Consider the following 22,708-nt stretch of genomic DNA (forward strand, 5'->3'; position numbering starts at 1 on the left):
TTCAGACGACACCAGCAGTCGACAGTAAGGCTATGGGCTGTCTGCAGTTCGATTGAGGTACAACATAGTGACAAAAAAACAAATAAAGAACGACCTTTTCTTTTCATCATGCCGCAAAGAGCACAACAGCGCCGCAAAGCAATACATTCCATAGGTTGGCATCAGCCGGCCGAAGTGGCCGTGCGGTTAAAGGCGCTGCAGTCTGGAACCGCAAGACCGCTACGGTCGCAGGTTCGAATCCTGCCTCGGCCATGGATGTTTGTGATGTCCTTAGGTTAGTTAGGTTTAACTAGTTCTAAGTTCTAGGGGACTAATGACCTCAGCAGTTGAGTCCCATAGTGCTCAGAGCCATTTTTTTAGGTTGGCATCAGGTACAAGCAGTACGATATGTTGCAAATTTCCAAATTCTGTCATTCTGTACACTGGACAACCAGAGGTGAGTGGGGAGGGGGGAGGGTGGTTCATGGATGAAGAAAATGAGAATAAGGTATAACTGTCGTCGACTTAATTTCCTGGTCACAAATACAACACCGACATAAAATGTAAGCTAAGAACACATGCCTTTTTATTAAACACCTTTTACCTTAATATATGTAATCTTACAGAGAATTGTTATGGCAACGGCCTTACCGCAGTGGATACACCGGTTCACGTCAGATCACTGAAGTTAAGCATTGTCGTGCGTGGCCGGCACGTGGATGGGTGACTATCTGGGCCACCATGCGCTGTTGCCATTTTTCTGGGTGCATTCAGTCTCGTGATGCCAATTGAGGAGCTATTCGACCGAATAGTGAGGATGACACGGCGGTCGGATGTTCCCGATGGGCCACTTATGACCTGAAGACGGAGTGCTTTATTACAGACAAATGTTACGTTCGGAGCAGGTACTCTTTGCCACACGCGCACCTGTATCAAACGAGCGATGTTGGGAGGAAAGTGGAGGGATAACTTCCGGCTCACAGTGCCCGCGGGCAAGCAGTACGGGCGCTCCAACGTACCCGCGCTCGCATTAGCGCATTTGCCCACCCCTGGACTAGAACGTGGTCCACTCAGCCTTATGAAAGCAATTGAGAAGCAGCAGCTCTCGTTTCGAATGCCAACATTAACGGCCAGGCACGCTTTGTAATGATCACAGACACCTCAAATGACACCTTAGGCAGAGGATGAAGCAGAAATTTGTTGCGAAACAAATGTTCTCCGTGTATGAAAACGAAACTTGGTTCTACTATTAAAGCAACTGTCACCTTAATTTTGACTTGAACACCACAGTACTATAGCGTGCGCTGAAAACCGGCCTTCTTACCTAGTAGTAGGGGCTTTCAGCGTGAAGTCCAAATCCCAGAACAATTTAGTGTAAATTCACATGCACAAACATTGCGAGGGGTAAGGGTTACGTGAGTGCCAGAAACAAAAAAAGAAATAAAAAACACTAGGACAGAGCGGAGATTGAAGCCCAAATATGAATGTCAAGAGAGTCACTTGAACAAAGACATACTCAAAGTGTCTCCATTTGCTAGGGGAACAACAATTCTGACGATCTGCAATGGTAAATACACTATCTGATAAGAAAATGTTGTTGTTGTTGTGGTCTTCAGTCCAGAGACTGGTTTGATGCAGCTCTCCATGCTACTCTATCCTGTGCAAGCTTCTTCATCTCCCAATACCTACTGCAACCTACATCCTTCTGAATCTGCTTAGTGTATTCATCTCTTGGTCTCCCTCTACGATTTTTACCCTCCACGCTGCCCTCCAATACTAAATTGGTGATCCCTTGATGCCTCAGAACATGTACAACCAACCGATCCCTTCTTCTAGTCAAGTTGTGCCACAAATTTCTCTTCTCCCCAATTCTAGTCAACACCTCCTCATTAGTTATGTGATATACCCATCTAATCTTCAGCATTCTTCTGTAGCACTACATTTAGAAAGCTTCTATTTTCTTCTTGTCTAAACTATTTATCGTCCGAAGCACTCAGAAAGATGGAGAAGGTATGTTATGTCATTTCGGAGATAAGTCAAATTTACAAAGAACTTGGCAGTGTGGAAACACTTGTCAGCATGACGTTTTACCCCCTCTGGCCAGGAGGCATATACTGATTCGGTTGGGAAGGGCATCATAAAGTCGCTGTATCCTTTCCTGAGACAAGCTGATCCACAGTTGTGGTAAATGGTCCCGGATACTGGCGCTGGGACGAAGTTGACTCTTATGTGGTCCCATGCAGGTACTATCGGCGACATATCTGCGGATCATGCTGGCCACGGAAATATCTCAACATCGCGTAAACAGTTCATAGAGACACATACTATGTGGGGTTGAGCATTGTGATGTTGAAAAATGGCATCACAATTAGAGGTAACACATGAAAACATCCGGATATCCGTGACACACCATTGTACTGTCAGAGTTCCCTTAATTACTAGCAGCCATGACCTGAAGTCATACACAATGGATCGCCACACAATGAAGTCTGGGGGTCCGCAGCTCGTGGTCGTGCGGTAGCGTTCTCGCTCCCGCGCCCGGGTTCCCGGGTTCGATTCCCGGCGGGGTCAGGGATTTTCTCTGCCTCGTGATGACTGGGTGTTGTGTGATGTCATTAGGTTAGTTAGGTTTAAGTAGTTCTAAGTTCTAGGGGACTGATGACCATAGATGTTAAGTCCCATAGTGCTCAGAGCCATTTTTGAAGTGTGGGGTGCCAGTGCTGTGCCCCTCCGAAACATTGGAGGGATTGGACCTCGCCCCAGGTTGGCGTCATACTCGCCAACGATGGTCATCCTGAGTAGTGCAGAGCAGCCATTCATCGCCGAACACAATGCGACGGCCGGTCGTTGTGGCCGAGCGGTTCTAGGCGCTTCAGTCTGGAACCGCGGGACCGCTACGGTCGCAGGTTCGAATCCTGCCTCGGGCATGGATATGTGTGATGTCCTCAGTTAGGTTTAAGTACTTCTAGGTTCTAGGGGACTGATGACCTCAGATGTTAATTCTCATAGTGCTCAGAGCCATTTCAACCATTTTGAACAATGCGACGCATCAGCAGCCCATGTTTCCCGGTCACGGTACTACTCCAGACGCAGCCATTTGTGTTGCTGTGTTACCGGCAGCCTACACATGGGACAGTAATTCCCTGATACGGCTGCTGCCACGAATGGTGCGGGATGATGCAGAATGTTGTGTGTAGCTGATACTCGTTCTCAGATGGCAGACGCAGATATGAGGGGGTTGCGATGTGCTTGGTGCACCATACGACGACCATCTCTTGTAGTTGTCAGACGTGCTACCGGTATGTTGACGACGAGTATGCCTGCCCTTGCGTTTTCATGCAGTCCAACATCGGGCCACTGTCACATTCCAACGCCCCACAAATCTAGATATTGCACGATTCGACCAGCTGGCCAAATGGTGGCCCATAATTTGTCCTCTTTCAAACTCTGTCAGATACTGATAACATTGTCTAACACGATTACACGGTATCCCCGTGTCCTTCGCAGTAATCACTCATCTGATGTTATTCACGCTTCTTATACAGCCTACTAAGCGTGATAACATTACACACGAACTACACCAACACATTCTGGTGCCCGTTCTACCTGTTACAGAGAACTGCAACTCTAATCATCTATACACCCGCCGATGGTGTGTGAGTGTACGAAGTTACATTGACATCCGACCATGTCTTCTGGGTGCTTTAATGTTTTTTGTCAGACAGTGAAGTACTCTCCACAATGCACTTTACAGTGACTTGCGGATTACGCATGTATAACTAGGTGTAGTCGCAGATCACGTGAGGCAGTACTTCCATTGGATTATTAAATACACTGATATCAATAGTGATCCGTTTGAGACTCTTCTGAATTCTAGCTATCATGTTAAGTAACAAAAATGTCACTGTAATATTGCTGTTACAATTAATGCATAAATGAAAACACTAAAGTATTTTTATAATAATTGCTGAAAATCCAGCCGACAGTAGTGATACCACCAATACTCTCCCAGCGAGTTTTACTTATGTTAAAACTAATTCCTCTACTTTTGGTTACTTTGAAAGCAGTCAAAGATTTGAAACTTCCTGGGAGATTAAAACTGTGTGCCGGACCGAGACTCGAACTCGGGACCTTTGCCTTTCCCGGGCAAGTGCTCTACCACCTCTTTTTTCTTTTTTTTTATATAGTTCGTTGCGGTTGGTCTGGGCGGACGTCACAAGACATCCGTTCAAGTTGATCGTTTATTCCTTGACTCAGTTTTTTTTATTACAGAGAGGGCCCAGCCCTCTGACCGAACACGCTGAGCTACTGTGCCGGCTCCATCTGAGCTACCCAAGCACGACTCACGTCCCGTCCTCACAGCTTTACTTCCGGCAGTACCTCGTCTCCTACTTTCCAAACTTTACAGAAGCTCTCCTGCGAACCTTGCAGAACTAGCACTCCTAGAAGAAAGGATATTGCGGAGTTCTGTAAGGCTCGCAGGAGAGCTTCTGTGAAGTTTGGAAAGTAGGAGACGAGCTACTGGCGGAATTAAAGCTGTGAGGGCGGGACGTGAGTCGTGCTTGGGTAGCTCAGATGGTAGAGCACTTAGTTATAATCTGCCAGGAAGTTTCATATCAGCGCACACTCCGCTGAAGAGTGAAAATCTCATTCTGGAGCCAAAGATTTACTTGCCAGACTACTTCACTCGCAAATAAATCAGTTCTTGAAACAATATTTAGACTGATAAAGTACAAATATTGTATGTGATAAGAAGTACCAACGCAGTATGTAGTTGTCCATCGCGAAATCTTGTCTTTAACTGACTGCTTGTTACAACCGAAGTTTTCCATTAAAAATTTCCTTCCGTGAACGTCAGTTGCATCGTGGATTTTAAGAAATCCGTCGTCGACTGTCTAACACCAGGCTACTGGATGTTCGAGTCAGCGATTATTATTGTTGTTATAAAGATTAGCTTCATTTTTACAGAAGAAAGTTGAACGCTGTGGCCAGCCGGGGTGGCCGAGCGGTTCTAGGCGCTACAGCCTGGAACTGCGCGACCGCTACGGTCGCTGGTTCGAATACTGCCTCGGGCACGGATGTGTGTGATGTCCTTAGGTTAGTTAAGTTTAGTAGTTCTAAGTTCTAAGGGACTAATGGCCTCAGCAGTTAAGTGCCACAGTGCTCAGAGCCATTTGAACCCATTTTTTAACGCTGTGTTCCACGTAAAGCTGATACACATAATACTTCGGCCACTAAATAGTTAACCCCACGCTCCTTAAACCATCTGCTCGATTTCTATCGTAATAATGAAGAACTTTTGAGTTCACAGGTTGCGTATGCATGATTTATTTGCGTGTTTAGTAAAATACTCGCCGTTTTCAGATTTCTAAATATCACAGTGCCTTAAATTTAATAACAATTAACATACTGGTAGTTGAGCCTATTAGTCCGCCTGCGTCGCTGATTGTTAACGTGTTTGCCTAACATGCAATGGGCCCGGGTTCGATTCTCGGGCGGGTTGGAGATTTTCTCCGGCCGTGGACTGAATGTTATGTTATCGTCATCTCATCATCACGGAAACGCAAGTTGCCCAATGTGGCGTCACTTGAAATAAGACTTGCAAATCGGCGGCCTAACTTCCCCGGACGGGGCCTCCCGGCCATCAATGCCACACGATCATTTCATTTCGAGACTACTCATGTTGCAGGTGAATATACTTAAATTTAACGACAAAAATAAACAATTTTCTCTACCATACGAGATATTCTGCCGGTTCATCATTAATAATTTGTCTACAGAACAAAATGAATTGGCCAAAGCCGCGCGGGATTAGCTGAGCGTTCTAAGGCGCTGAAGTCATGGACTGTGCGGCTGATCCCGGCGGAGGTTCGAATCCTCCCTCGGGCATGGGTGTGTGTGTTTGTCCTTAGGATAATTTAGGTTAAGTAGTGTGTAAGCTTAGGGACTGATGACCTTAGCAGTTAAGTCCCATAAGATTTCACACACATTTGAACATTTTTTTGAATTGGCCAAAAAGAGTTATTTCAGTTTATTCTTAAAATTAGCTTTCCCATCTGTCATTTATTTTACATTATTTGCTAAATAATGTGATATTATGTTTCATACCCAATGACTATCTTCCTGAGTCAGTTACAGTGTCAGTGATAAGTAACGTTAAGCCATGTTTTCAATTTATTGTTGTAGCTGTGTAATATATTCATTCGGAGATTTATCCATTATGAAGTTGTGTTTAGAATGACTAACTCCTTGACGAAGGGCTTACAGGACGGCTGTAGGTGAAAAACATATACTATTAATATAAAAAGTTGCACTCAGGTTAATGAAGAGCAATTTGAGCCCTTCCTCTCCCAACTACAAGTATAGTGTTTTAATAACTGCACAGTCTCACTCGGAGGCAAAGGTAGAAGGTTATCGTTTAGCCTGTTGTCCTTATCAAACGCTTGTATCAAAGACGGAGCAGTAACTGAGTTGCACAAGGAGATAGGAGAACTACACTTATGTTCAGAGAAAACAGAACACCTTGAACGACTAGAGATAGGACGTTCATATTCGCAGGACATGTACATTAATACGTTCAGCAGAAATCATAACCATGTCGGCCCTCGGGTTCGAGGTCAACATCGATATCGCGGCGCAACATCACCTGCTGGTAAAATGTGCCTGCGGCTGTCGTTTCGCTATAAACCGAAGATAATGCATCAGTGCGACTTGAGCAGACCTGCAGGATGCCTAGCAGACGTATGCGGTAACCGCACCGTCAAATCAGCGAATCTGAAAGAGGACGCGTTATTGACTTTAGAGAATGTGATGCATCCATCCGGGAAATCGCTACTCGTGTGGGACGAAGTGTTTCGGCAGTGCTACTGGTGTGTGCAGAACGAGTCACGAAAGGTCGTATAACACGACGAGATGAATCAGGTCGCACAGTCCCGACCACGCCGGCAGAAGTGGCCGAGCGGTTCTAGCCGCTATAGTTTGGAACCGCGTCACCGCTACGGTGGCAGGTTCGAATCCTGCCTCGGGCATGGATGTGTGTGATGTCCTTAGGTTAGTTAGGTTTAATTAGTTCTAAGTTCTAGGGGACTGATGACCTTAGAAGTTAAGTCCCATAATGCTCAGAGCCATTTGAACCATTTGAATCCCGACCACCCCCCGAGACACCTCATCCGAATGTCATTGCAGGACACATCTGCGTCCTCCTCGACTCTGGCGCAAGAGTGGAACAGTGTAACACATCGTACATAGTAAGGGGCTCCAGTTGGTAGCCGTTTATTACGGCATGTGTTACGTGCTCGTCCTCCACTTCTCCGCCTACCTTTGACGAATGTGCAGAAACATGCTAAACGGCAATGGTGTATGGAACGGCGTCACTAGGGACAGAAATGGGGCCAGATGTGATTTCGGACGAATCTATGTTCTGTTTGTTTGAAAATTATGGGCGCATTTTGGTTCGCTTCAGACGGGAAGCGGCATCACAGTGATTGCATTCGCACAAGACTTACAGCATAAGCTCAAGCCTTATGGTTTGGGTTGCTACTGGGTACAGCCGCAAATAACAATTGATGAGTGTCTAGGGCACTGTGACCAGTGTGACCTACGTGAATGACATCCTTCAGCCCGTAGCCATACCCTTTCTGCACAACACCCCAGACGCAATTTTTCAGCAAGATAATGCACGACCACATGTTGCTGCACAAACACGTGCCCTCTTAGTGTCGCAGGTTGTCAGCCTTTTGCCCTGTCCCGCCAGATCAACAGACTTGTCGCCAAACGAAAATGTGTGTGATATGGTGCAATGACGGGTGTAGCACTGTGACCCAATGCCATACACCACAGAGAAACTATGAAACCAGGTAAATGCAGCAAGGACGGCTATACCACAGGACGCCATTCGCGCCTCATATGCGTCGATACCACCACGCATTGAACAAGTTATAAGGGCTCATGGCGGACCCTGTTCTACTAGGCAACAGGACGCATGCTGAACCAAGGTGACTGAAATACTAATCATTTCTACAGAATATACTAACATATATGTCCTGTGAGTATGGACGTCCTATCTCTAGTCGTTCAACGTGTTCTATTTTTTTCTGAACATGAGAGTAAATCCACCTTGGCCTTAATGATGAAATCATCTTAGCATTTAAATGGAGGGATCAGCTCAGCATTTAATTACTGGAAACATGGAAATCCTCTATAACGCTGCCCGGACGAAGATTTGAACCTTACCCCTGCTGAAAACGATTGTTGTGCCCAAAAATAACTGCACTACTACGATCGATTTATGGTTCAAATGGTTCTGAGCACTATGGGACTCAACTGCTGAGGTCATTAGTCCCCTAGAACTTAGAACTAGTTAAACCTAACTAACCTAAGGACATCACAAACAACCATGCCCGAGGCAGGATTCGAACCTGCGACCGTAGCGGTCTTGCGGTTCCAGACTGCAGCGCCTTTAACCGCACGGCCACTTCGGCCGGCGATCGATTTATAACAGGTGTACTTGTCAGAGACCCAATCTAAGGCCGGCCGGGGTGGCCGAGCGGTTCTAAGCGCTACAGTCTGGCACCGCGCGACCGCTACGGTCGCAGGTTCGAATCCTGCTCGGGCATGGATGTGTGTGATGTCCTTAGGTTAGATAGGTTTAATTAGTTCTAAGTTCTAGGGGACTGATGACCTTAGAAGTTAAGTCCCATAGTGCTCAGAGCCATTTGAACCATTTGAACCCAACCTAAAATACGCGATACAAATCAAACAGGTGCGCCGGCCGGAGTGGCCGAGCGGTTCTAGGCGCTACAGTCTGGAACCGCGCGACCGCTACGGTCGCAGGTTCGATTCCTGCCTAGGGCATGGATGTGTGTGATGTCCTTAGGATAGTTAGGTTTAAGTATTTCTAAGTTCTGGGGGACTGATGACCTCAGAAGTTAAGTCCCATAGTGGTTGGTTGGTTGGTTTGGGGAAGGAGACCAGACAGCGAGGTCATCGGTCACATCGGATTAGGGAACGACGGGGAAGGAAGTCGGCCGTGCCCTTTGAAAGGAACCATCCCGGAATTTGCCTGGAGCGATTTAGGGAAATCACGGAAAACCTAAATCAGGATGGCCGGACGCGGGATTGAACCGTCGTCCTCCCGAATGCGAGTCCAGTGTCTAACCACTGCGCCACCTCGCTCGGTAGTCCCATAGTGCTCAGAGCCATTTCAACCATTTTTTTTAAACAGATGCTCCTACTTTCGAAGTCATACGTGAGTGTTTGAAAGCAAAAAACAGCGCATACTCCGTTACAAAATGAAAAATTCGTTATAGAAACAACCCCTACGGTATAATTATTCAATTCAAATGGTTCAGATGGCTCTGAGCACTATGCGACTTAAATTCTGAGGTCATCAGTCGCTTAGAACTTAGAACTAATTAAACCTAACTAACCTAAGGACATCACACACATCCACGCCCGAGGCAGGATTCGAACCTGCGACCGTAGCGGTCGCTCGGCTCCAGAATATAGCGCCTAGAACCGCACGGCCACTCCGACCGGCAATTATTCAATTTCTCCGTGATATCCTTTCTTCCACGGGTGCTGTTTCCACAAGGTATGTAAAGTGCTTCTGTGAGGTTTGGAACGTAGGAGGAAGTTACTGGCATAATTCAAGTTTTGAGGACTGGCCCAGTACATACTATTTAACTTCTAGAAATATTAAAACAGTGCGCGCTGGGCTGCAGAGTGTAAAACTCATTTGGAACTAAGATACAGCTTTAAAATATTATATTTGTAAATTATCGTCCCGTGAGTTGTTCGCACGTTTGCTGAATCTCGCTGTGTAGCTTAAATGTTCGAGAAGAGCAAGGTTCAAAGTTACATCCTGTCAAGCGGTTTTAGATTTGCTGTGGTATCTAAATCACTTTATGTGAACGCAGGAATTGTTTCTTAATTTACCTTCCACATCATTGTTAATTTAGCTAGTAGCCCTGAGTTGACTTCTATGTGTACGTGATGCTAAACTCTTAACCTTTCACCCATCTTCGATGAATGAGTAAATCAATTCAAGTGAGTTTAGTTTTAAACTATAGCACTCGAATTCAAACTAACGCAAGGTTTCATACAATACGAGTAGCGCACGATCTTATCTTAAGATAGCATCAGACTCACGCGATTGTTTATAGAGATTTTACGTGGTGGCATTGTGAGAAGCAAAAAGAGAGCACTAAGAAATTATCGACAAGGAACACACAGAAAAAATACTGAAATCTTTCCGGTAAGTCCAGAACGGTTCGGCATTCCACTGACGAAGTCTCTTTTTACCGTCTCAACAAGTCTTTCGAAAAGGAACACTTGTATATCATCAAAAACTGATGTACAATGTTATCTAAACAGGAAATACGAAAAGTAACTAATAGTTTTTCATGGCCTTAAAGTATGTCTTAGACGTATAAAGTATACACGAAAGGAATTTGTGCCATTTGTAACAAAATGGAAATATAATATCCTTATAACGGGAACCTGAATAGAACGTACACATATCAAGAGTGAGACACGGACTTAAATGGAAGAACGATCTGTGGAGCTAGTTCTCCAACAACACAGGTACTTTTGCTACCGATTCGATTCCCGTTTTCAGACTTCCAGTCATTTCGATGTTTTTCCTTTTTTGTGTGCGAACTCTAAAGAGTGTGGAGCTAAATTAAAGAACGCTCTTTCTATGCAGCCATCAACTTTTTTGTGTGAGAATGTCATTTCTTTCTAAGACATTTGGTCTTTTCTGACATATCCAAACGTCCTGAAAGCTTTAATGATCAAATGGTAATATGTAACGGACTTTCGTATTTCTGCTGGATTATTATGAAACCTAATATAATTCATTAGAAAAGAGATAATTCTTATATGTGCGTAAACACATTATACAAAGTTCCACAAAGGAATTAGGATTTTCATTTTATTTAAAAGATGTATTTATGGGTCTGATGGTAAGCGCTCTCCGTAACAGGTTAAATCGAACTCGATCATGTGGTAGCGTCATCCATAAGTGCTGATATGTAATAAACTATTCTTAAAGCGGTCCAGCCCCTGCTTCAGGAAGAAAGAAAAGAACACAGGGTATGTTACTATTCCTAGCAGCCGACGTTTGAGACCGAAGTATAGTCCATTATTTGAACAAAAATAAATGAAAATACGAACTGAGCATCTGTGCGTAGTACTAATGAACATTTCTTTCCGTAGCCTAATGTTTCGAGAAGATTCTTAAAATTTATGTAAAATTATTTTACATCCAGTTTCCTGTGTGACGTATTATGATGTTTCCAAATACTGTGTGAACAAAAAAAAAGCTATATTTCGGGCTAAAGGATGCGCAAGGCGCTATGAAGGATTCAGAAATCGATCGGAAAAATTAAAACACCCAAAATATATAAAAAGTAAACTTAGTGAAAATATGATGCAGCGTAACTACAGTTATTAACTGGTTATGGTCTGGATAGTTATTTGATAATGGTAATGTGACCCGTGGTATCCATCTAGATTCATTCTGAAACATGCCCCGTAGCATTTAGGTGACTGCTGGTAGTATAATGGGAAGTGAAACTTTCATTATGAAGCTTTATTAGACTCCTATCAACAAATCGGCATACTTGGTTCCTAATGTATATCGTAAGCATTTGATTTCAGGTTGACCTGTTCCAATTCATTTGTCAGGAAAAATAAGCGAGTGAAAACAGAAGTGTGAATATTTTGCTTGGAACGTCAATTGTACTTACCACCGGCCTCACTGGCGCATAGCGCCAGCAACCGCAGCAGCAGCAGGAGCAACAGCAGCGGACGAGCACGCATCGCGGCGTGGCCTGGCGCTTGTGCAGATCTGTGGTACGCTTATCTAGTGATACAGATCGCCGGACAGTTAGTCTGTGACGGCATATCGCGCAAACAGATAATCCCGCCCGCTCGCCCACCCTCCGAGGTCTACGAAAGCGCCTATTCGTTGCTCTTCACATTCTTCTGGGACACATATCTCCAGAAGACCGACAACAGCTTCTATCTTTTCTAGGACATTCCGACCTGTCAGTCGCCACAGAGCATCACTTCCGAATTATTTCCCAAGGCCGGTTATCTGGTTCCGAGTACTCATAATTTCCAGTCATTAGCTCTGAAAATACCACTGCAGCAGTGACGCCTGGGTGTTTAGCAGCTGAATCAAGTCGGTGACCGAGTACGTTAAGTGGATATTTGTCTTTTTGTCCCCTCTCCTTCGGCAGCTGATTCCCTCTCCGCTGTGAAAAATCCTGCAGACAAAATAAGTAGCCGCGCGGAGTGGCCGTGCAGTTTGAGGCGCCATGTCACGGATTGCGCGGCCCCTTCCGCCGTAGGTTCGAGTCCTCCCTTGGGCATGGGTGTGTGTGTGTTGTTCTTAGATTAAGATACTATAAGTAGTGAGTAAGTCTAGGGACCGATGGCCTTAGCAGTTTGGTCCCTTAGGAACTCACACTCATTTCAACATTTGAACAAAATAAGTTCTCCAGTTTTCCTGTCCCTTTGTGGCATTTTTCCTCATCGCGGCTTCATACTCTGAATGAAGGACGTGTGACTCTTATGGCACGTAACAGAAAACACCAAACTAAATGTCCCCCTTTAGAAGTAGTCTCAGCTCGAAAGCTAAAATCTTCTGTGTGCTGAAGTTTCTGGAGACAAAATAAACTCTTGTAAGAAACTAAAAACATATTCTTCAGTGCGAAGGAAAGTAAATTCTTCCCTTGAAAATTAGAATTATTCGTTTAACGACAGGAACTACCTTCAAACTGAAGTCTGTGCAGGACTGTAATGAAGGAGAAGTACTAAAAAAAGAAAGAAAGAAAGAAAATGAAGTCCTCTTTGAGATATGAAAGTCTCCAAATACATCTGAACGCTTCATCTACAGACTACAGATGTAACGTAACTCCTCAAACAGAAGAAAAGACTTCTTTCAGAAACTGATGCAGTCTACAGTGTTGCCATATTGTGCAAACAGCTGAACTTAGAGAATTATCGGCATGGCCATGTTATTTGTCCCATGTCACGATCGGCGCAGAGTTAGACTCTGCAGCGGCCGGCAGCCAGCCAGGTTTTATGTAAAAGAATGTATCTTGATCTCCTCGATCTCAGTTCTCTAGATTTTTCTCTCTGGTGGTATCTCAAATGTGAAGTGTACAGCTGTGCTACTGATACGGCTGAAAAATTGTAGTAGCGAATTTTATGTCCTTGTCGAGCTCTATGAGATGATTCGGGGATGTTTGAAAGAATTCACAGCTCTTTACAGAGTCAAGTGCTGTACTGCATTCAAATGCGAGAATGACTCGTAGTACTTCTTCAATAGGATGAGTGTGCAGAAGATCGTAGCATGTAATGGGCTGAAGAAGTATTGTGTTTCTTGTAGGCTATGGGTGAAATTTGAGTCCAATTACGTGGAAACTTAATTGAAAAGTTTACATTTAGAAACTTATTTGTACTAAATACGGCAATGTCGAGACGGTTGCCGAGTCGGCTGTGACTTGACGTTGGCTTCATATTAAAATTACGATGAGGCAAGTGTCGTTGCTGGCAAGGGACGCATGCATACACAACTACTAGAAGTGTTATTTATCTGAGTGGGCATTTTCTGATAGAAACTGTCGGTAAAAATGCAGGACGAGTTTTTCACTTTTTGTATGCAAACGGCCGTTGCGAGCGGGGATGGGTCGTCGTTCTCTCATTGATGCTAACGGGGAAAACACGGCAAGTGCCATAACTCCATTTCCCACAAATTTCGCCCAGTAGAAGACAGGTCAAAATAAGTAAATGCTTGTCTTGGCTTCTCCGCAGATACTCGACCGTTTCTGAGAAAATGACAGTCAAAGTTTTCGAGATACTATATGTGATTTTTAGCGAGCATCTACTTCAGCCGAAGTGGTGGCACAGTGGCTAGCATCACGGCTTCGTACTTTTATGTCCCGTGTTTGAAATTCGATTATTATTTTTACGTTAGTTTTTCATTTATCTATCCATGTTTGTAGAAGATTACTACAGAAAAAACAATAAATGAATGAGAAAATTATTTGAAATTGTTTTCGGTGAAATTCCTGTAGATCGTCTTCATTCATAACCAGTTGCAAGCGCCTGTTTTCGGTAAACTGATCCGTTATGCGTGGTTTGCCGTGAAAGTATTGCCAACGCGTGAAATCTTCAACAATATTAAGCACGTTTCTTTAACGAGTAAAATTCACGCAAAGAAATGTCACAGTGCGAAACGTGCTTTTACATTATGCTCATGATGTGCGAAATTTCTATGTTTCGAATGTTTCTACGACAGTATCATCCTGTAGCATGAACATAAGAATAATAAGTGAGAATTAATATAAGACAGATATAAGAATGAAACGTAAGAATATGAGAATATAAAAGGATTGTAATCCGTGAAAATATCATAAACATATATGTTGTATAACAAATGTGTCACACTTATTATGGAACCCAGTTGTAATTTTACAACACCCTTGTATCCCCTAACTTGATAAGGAACATTAGTGTAATAATCTTCTATGGACATGGGCAGAGAAATTAAAAAATAAAAGAAAATAAGTAAAATCAATAATCTGGTTTCGAACACAGGATGATAAAGTGAGAGGCGTAGATGCTAGCCACTGTCCTACCATCTCGTCTGACACTATCGCGCGCTAAAAGACGTTTAAATTACGCTGAAAACTTTGACCATTGTTTTCTCAGAAGCGGTCGAGACATGTGTTCGCTTATTTTGACTCCTCTTCCACTGATTTTTGGGAAATCGGACTGTGGTACTGGCCATATTCTCCTCGTGAGTACGAGTCGGTGGTCGCTCTATGTCAGCTGAGCAGCAAGAGTCAGACATCGCGAGCTGCTATATCGGGCACAGGCAGCAGCAAGCGGAGCGTGGCGAGCGACTCTACAGACAAGTAGCCTATAGAACACAGAACAGAACGGATTTGTGACGGTATAGCGAACATGATGAAACTCATTGGCCTTAGTGCAGCGTTGAGGCGTCTATTTATATATTTTATTTATTTATTTAACCCGATTTGATTAGGGCCGTCAGCCCCTCTCTTACACCGGACAAGGGTTTCACACATACACTACATTTTTTGCATCATAGTTATTACGAAATCAAAATTTTAATATAACTCATAGTCTGGGTGTCTATAGTGAAAATGTGAGTAAATAATTCTGACTATGAATTAATAAAGTTAATACTGGCCGTAATTGTACCACCGCTGCCGCTGTCACTAATAGTAATAATAATAATAATAATAATAATAATAAACCCCGTGGAGGCCCGGGAAAAGAATAGGCCTCCGGTATGTTCTGCCAGTCGTAAAAGGCGACGAAAAGAACAAACCACTAATAGGGCTAACCCCCCTTTTAGTGTGATTAGTTGGTTCAGGACAGAACTAAAGAAGCCTCGGACAAGCGCCGTCATGGTCGGGGACGACGCTTGAACCCTATGCCCGCCCACAATGGTAACGACACTGCTAGCCAACTGGAAAATGATTTAAATTCAAATAAAGGTGTTTTGTAGGATATGCTTCCTGCAACCACCCTAGAAGGAAAACAAAGACAGAGGATGAGATGGTCAGATGAAGTTAATCGACACCTCATGTTCTGTTATTACCAAGCAACAAACCTAGGAACCAACACAACTGGATACAGATCACAAGTATACACAATATTTATTACCAGATACCCAGAATTAAACTTTTTAACAGAACAACGACTAGCTGATCAGATCCGTGTAATAATCAAAAATAACAGGATACCCCAGTCAGAATTAGAAAACATCAAACAACAAGTACAACAAATACTAGAACAAAATAATGTGCAATCAGAAGAAGAAGAAAATACAGTAATGGACTCAAACATCCCAGAGCAAACAAACAAAGTACAACACGCATCAATTAAACAATCAGAGGAAAACGAAATCTTAAGACAGCCACCAGAACAAGCTCAAATAGAACACGAAGTGACACACATGTTAGATATAGAAGAAAAATTTCAGCTGACATATATAGAATACAAAGACACAAATACAGACATTAGACCATTCTTGCATAGACCGCCAAATAACCCACAAGTCGAAACAACAATAAAAACTATCAACACAATCATACACCACAAAAAAAATGAAAACACAACTATGGAAGAGTTACAACTACTGGTTTATATAGGAGCACTCACTACACTAAATATACACACTAGGCAGAGATCAGAACCAACCAACACACAGAAGAAACCCACAAAACCAGCATGGCAACACAGGCTACAGATCAGGATAGAAAAACTGAGAAAAGACATCGGACGGCTAACACAATTTATAAGAAATGAAATGTCAGAAAAAAAAACGAAAAAGGTTAGGTAAAATCTCACAACAAGAAGCGATAGAGCAATTAGATGAAAAGAAGCAGAAATTACAAGCATTGGCCAAACGACTTAGGAGATACAAAAAAAGTGAAAATAGAAGGAAACAAAACCAAACATTCAACACAAACCAAAAGAAATTTTACCAGACAATAGATAACACACACATTAAAATAGACAACCCACCAAACATAACAGACATGGAACACTTCTGGAGCAACATATGGTCAAACCCGGTACAACATAACAGGCATGCACGGTGGATACAAGCAGAAACAGACACATACAAGATGATACCGCAAATGCCTGAAGTGATAATTTTGCAACATGAAGTCACCCAAGCAATTAATTCTACGCACAATTGGAAAGCCCCTGGAAATGATAAAATAGCAAATTTCTGGCTAAAGAAGTTCACCTCAACACATTCACATCTAACTAAATTATTTAACAGTTACATTGCAGACCCATACATATTCCCTGATACACTTACACCTGGAATAACTTATCTGAAACCTAAAGATCAAGCAGACACAGCAAACCCAGCTAAATATCGCCCCATAACATGCCTACCAACAATACACAAAATATTAACTTCAGTCATTACACAGAAATTAATGACACATACAACACAGAACAAAATTATAAATGAAGAACAAAAAGGCTGTTGCAAAGTAGCACGAGGATGTAAAGAGCAACTGATAATAGATGCAGAGGTGACATATCAAGCTAAAACTAAACAAAGGTCGCTACACTACGCATACATTGATTACCAAAAAGCTTTTGATAGTGTACCCCACTCATGGTTACTACAAATATTGGAAATATACAAAGTAGATCCTAAATTGATACAGTTCCTAAACATAGTAATGAAAAATTGGAAAACCACACTTAATATCCAAACATATTCAAATAATATCACATCACAGCCAATACAGATTAAGCGTGGAATATACCAAGGAGACTCATTAAGTCCTTTCTGGTTCTGCCTTGCTCTGAACCCACTATCCAACATGCTAAATAATACAAATTATGGATACAATATTACTGGAACATACCCACATTTGCTATACATGGATGATCTAAAACTACTGGCAGCAACAAATCAACAACTCAACCAATTACTAAAGATAACAGAAGTATTCAGCAGTGATATAAATATGGCTTTTGGAACAGACAAATGTAAGAAAAATAGCATAGTCAAGGGAAAACACACTAAACAAGAAGATTACATATTGGATAACCACGGCGACTGCATAGAAGCGATGGAAAAAATAGATGCCTATAAATATCTAGGAAACAGACAAAAAATAGGAATAGATAATACAAATATTAAAGAAGAACTAAAAGAAAAATATAGACAAAGACTAACAAAAATACTGAAAACAGAAGTGACAGCAAGAAACAAGACAAAAGCTATAAATACTTATGCTATACCAATATTGACCTACTCATTTGGAGTAGTGAAATGGAGTACCACAGACCTAGAAGAGCTCAATACACTTACACGATCACAATGCCACAAATATAGAATACATCACATACATTCAGCAACAGGAAGATTCACATTAAGCAGAAAGGAAGGAGGAAGGGGATTTATCGACATAAAAAACCTACATTATGGACAGGTAGACAATTTAAGAAAATTCTTTATAGAACGAGCAGAAACTAGCAAAATACACAAAGCAATCACTCATATAAATACATCGGCTACACTAGTTCAATTTCATAACCACTTCTACAACCCTTTAGATCACATAACATCAACAGATACGAAGAAAGTAAATTGGAAAAAGAAAACACTACATGGCAAGCATCCGTATCATCTAACACAGCCACACATCGATCAAGACGCATCCAACACATGGCTAAGAAAAGGCAATATATACAGTGAGACGGAAGGATTCATGATTGCAATACAGGATCAAACACTAAACACCAGATATTACAGCAAGCATATTATTAAAGATCTCAATACCACAACAGATAAATGCAGAATTTACAAACAACAAATAGAAACAGTAGATCACATCACAAGCGGATGTACAATACTAGCAAATACAGAATACCCCAGAAGACATGACAATGTAGCAAAAATAATACATCAACAGCTTACCTTACCACATAAACTTATAAAACAACATGTTCCCACATACAAGTATGCACCACAAAATGTACTGGAGAATGATGACTACAAATTATACTGGAACAGAACCATTATAACAGATAAAACACCACCACATAACAAACCTGACATCATACTCACCAATAAAAAAAAGAAATTAACACAACTAATCGAAATATCCATACCCAATACAACGAATATACAAAAGAAAACAGGAGAAAAAATTGAAAAATACATCCAACTGGCTGAGGAAGTCAAGGACATGTAGCATCAGGATAAAGTTGACATTATACCAATTATACTATCAACTACAGGAGTCATACCACACAATATCCACCAGTACATCAATGCAATACAGCTACATACAAACTTATATATACAACTACAGAAATCCGTAATTATTGATACATGTTCAATTACCCGAAAGTTCCTAAATGCAATATAACATATACCGTACAGTTAAAAGGAAGTCACGCTTGATCAAGGTCCGCGTCACTTTCCATTTTTGAGGAGACATAACGTCTGAGAAAAGAAAGAAATAATAATAATAATAATAGTAATGACAATAACAACAATAATGATTGTGGCAGATATAAAAAGAATTTGTAGGAGCACAAAATATATGTTTTCTGATATAGCGAGTTACGGGGAAAGGAAATTTATGGAGACTGCACCAGCTAAGAATACTGGGAAATGAAAGAGATCCGGTTGGAAAGAAGGATGTAAAATGGTAAGGAGTGCATACAGGGACAGTGGTAATTATTATTGTTGCTTAAGTAGATATGTCACTAACTGTATTCTGAAGAAGTAAAGAAAATGTACCCTCAAGGGGAGTGTATCGTTTTTCCTACGCCTGATTTCGTTGATATGATCTATCGGAAAGTAATTAGTTTGCCTACAAGTGTGAATAAGCTGGAAAATCTATTGAAACTGGTTTCTACCGGAAGAAACGCATTACATTCCTAGGATACATTACCCAAGCTGTTTGTGGCAATACATCGGATTAGAGATGACCAAGGCCAGGTTATCTAATACAGCGGTGGAAATTAGTATAAAGACACACGGTTATTTGGGAAAAAAAAGATTATTACATATGTTTTTTTGGTATTTAACGCATTTTCCCATATAATTTACAACAAAACAAAACAAATACATTCTCATATTGCCACTAGCATAGGTACTTAAGAAATTTTAAGAAAGAAGACAACATTAGGGGTGAAACTTGATATAAAGACACTTACGAATTGTTGTCAGAATAACCTAACGTAGGCTGTAAATACATCACAACGGCGACTTAGTATTTAGTCAAAGCTCCATTGTTTTTAATAACTGCGAAAATCCTCTTAGGTATAGATTGCATACGGCAGTGATCTCTTCTTCCGAGGCTGAGGTCCACTCCATTCGAATCGCAGTTTTCAGCTCGGACACAGTCTCAAACTGTCGTCCGTTGCGATAAACACGTCGTCCTAGGATCCCCCGTATATTATCAATGGAATTTAAATCCAGACTTCTCGGTAGCCAGCTCAGAAATGAAATTCCTTTATCTTGGAATCATGACTCTGCCTTGGCAGACCTGTGGATCACAGAGTGATCGTGTTGGAATCGTAAATTATCACCGTCAAATTCCTCATACATACCAACCAATTCAGTTTCCAGCATTCTTATATAATCATTGGACTTCTTTTGGGGTGCACTCATGCAACGTTGGACGTGCTTTCAGCACAAAATGCTGCCCAGGTCATAACGCTGCCATCGCCAAACTTTCTATTCATCCGAAGGTGTTTTTCTGTACAGAAATCACGTCAATAATACTGCAAACGATCTGGCCCATCCAAATCAGACTTCTTCTCACCACTTAAAATTACTTTGGTCCTTTATGTGGTCCACGACACACAGTCTTCCACAGACTTCAGTCGAGCGTCCTTATGCGTGTTGTTTAAAGGGGTTTTATGGAGCCGTTTCTTGAATGTCAAATTCGCATTCCGAGCCAGGATTTGTCTAATATGTCCGGAAGTGACTGATAACTGCAAATCAGACATGATTTGAGAGGAACACAAGCCACTGACGTTTGTTTTACGCAGAATCAAACACGCATCTGATGCTGACAAATTTCGTGTCTGGCTATATTTACCATATTTGCCATACTGCGCACCAAGTCTGACAAAATTATCAATAACACAACTGGAACGCCCTTACTTCTTAGCAATCTGACTATTAGACAGGCCGATTTCCTTGTACGCCTTAATACTTGCTTGTTCGACACCGGACGGAGGTTTTCTACGTGGCATTATCACAACTGCCATAAAAATTAGCAGACACACCTCCAAATTGTAACTGTAGCGAACTATTCACATTCACCACTGTGTAATTCATCTGGCGGATCTGCCTTTATACCAACGTCCGCCCCTTCCTACCCGAAAGATGGCCTTTTTTTATTTTGAAGCACTTTGTCTAATTCTAATGCCTAAATGAATATGTATTTTATTTTACTTTGTCGTAAACTGTACGGGGGAAATGCGTGCAATACCAGATACGTAAATACGTTTCCCACAAATAACCACGTGCCTGTATACTAATTTCCACCACTGTAATATACATCCATCATCCCAAATGTATCATGATAACAGGTCAAAAATTTATAGCTGGAGGATCCTAAAAAGAAACCGTGGGAGCCCATGCCTTATGATAAATTCATTTTAGCCAGCAGAGCTTTGAGATATATATATGTGATATTTCACCAACAAAGTCTGGAAAGTGTGGCTTTGTGGATGACTGAACAATAGCTACCAAACAAAACACCTTCGAAACAACTGCAGAAATCCTTACCTCTGGTATAGACCCCTCAAGCCAATATTTCCGTATATTTAAGTTACAACATAACTTAAATAAAGCAGAAGTTGCATATTTTCATCTGTCCAATAGATTGGCACACAGAGTCATTGATGAGGGAGACAAACTTCTCCACAGCATACATCCAAAATACCTTGAAAATAAGCTATACAGGAACCTTTTTTAACGAGCTCTTGACACAAACACCCATTAATCTCGAAATCATAAGTAACCTCCATAAACTCTGTGGCACTAATTGGAGACCGTTAGTAGATATTCTTCGAGTATCAGCACACTCAACAGCAGGGTATTGTGCGTCTGTCTGGCTTAACAGTCCATAATGAAAACGAGAGATGAACAATTTAACGAAGCCACGGGCATTATTAATAGATCAATACGATCTAATCCCACATACAGGATATCTATCTCAAGTCACATTCCACCTCCTCATATCAGGCGGAAGAGTGCGCTACTATGAGAATACCAGAAGACTGTTGATAACTCTGACCTTCCACTACTGAATGACGTATTCCCTGTGGAGCGAAAAAGATTTAGATGAAGACATCACACTTTTATTAAAACAGGACTCGTACTGGAAATGGACTCAGTGCCATCGATGGATGGAAACGTTGTTGGCATCAAAACTACACTCCTGGAAATTGAAATAAGAACACCGTGAATTCATTGTCCCAGGAAGGGAAAACTTTATTGACACATTCCTGGGGTCAGATACATCACATGATCACACTGACAGAACCACAGGCACATAGACACAGGCAACAGAGCATGCACAATGTCGGCACTAGTACAGTGTATATCCACCTTTCGCAGCAATGCAGGCTGCTATTCTCCCATGGAGACGATCGTAGAGATGCTGGATGTAGTCCTGTGGAACGGCTTGCCATGCCATTTCCACCTGGCGCCTCAGTTGGACCAGCGTTCGTGCTGGACGTGCAGACCGCGTGAGACGACGCTTCATCCAGTCCCAAACATGCTCAATGGGGGACAGATCCGGAGATCTTGCTGGCCAGGGTAGTTGACTTACACCTTCTAGAGCACGTTGGGTGGCACGGGATACATGCGGACGTGCATTGTCCTGTTGGAACAGCAAGTTCCCTTGCCGGTCTAGGAATGGTAGAACGATGGGTTCGATGACGGTTTGGATGGACTGTGCACTATTCAGTGTCCCCTCGACGATCACCAGTGGTGTACGGCCAGTGTAGGAGATCGCTCCCCACACCATGATGCCGGGTGTTGGCCCTGTGTGCCTCGGTCGTATGCAGTCCTGATTGTGGCGCTCACCTGCACGGCGCCAAACACGCATACGACCATCATTGGCACCAAGGCAGAAGCGACTCTCATCGCTGAAGACGACACGTCTCCATTCGTCCC

General features: G+C 42.3%; 1 protein-coding gene across 1 annotated transcript in view; it reads right to left on the minus strand.

Annotated features, from left to right (window-relative positions):
• LOC126249423 (serine-rich adhesin for platelets-like) overlaps positions 1-11,802 on the minus strand; it is a 150,444-nt gene extending 138,642 nt beyond the window's left edge. The window contains exon 1 of the mRNA XM_049951075.1: positions 11,730-11,802. Coding sequence (XP_049807032.1) covers positions 11,730-11,802 — 73 coding nt within the window. The remainder of the gene's footprint in view (positions 1-11,729) is intronic.
• Positions 11,803-22,708: the final 10,906 nt, after the last annotated feature.

The sequence above is a fragment of the Schistocerca nitens genome, chromosome 3, assembly GCF_023898315.1.
Source record: "Schistocerca nitens isolate TAMUIC-IGC-003100 chromosome 3, iqSchNite1.1, whole genome shotgun sequence".
NCBI classification, from domain to species: Eukaryota; Metazoa; Arthropoda; class Insecta; order Orthoptera; family Acrididae; genus Schistocerca; species Schistocerca nitens.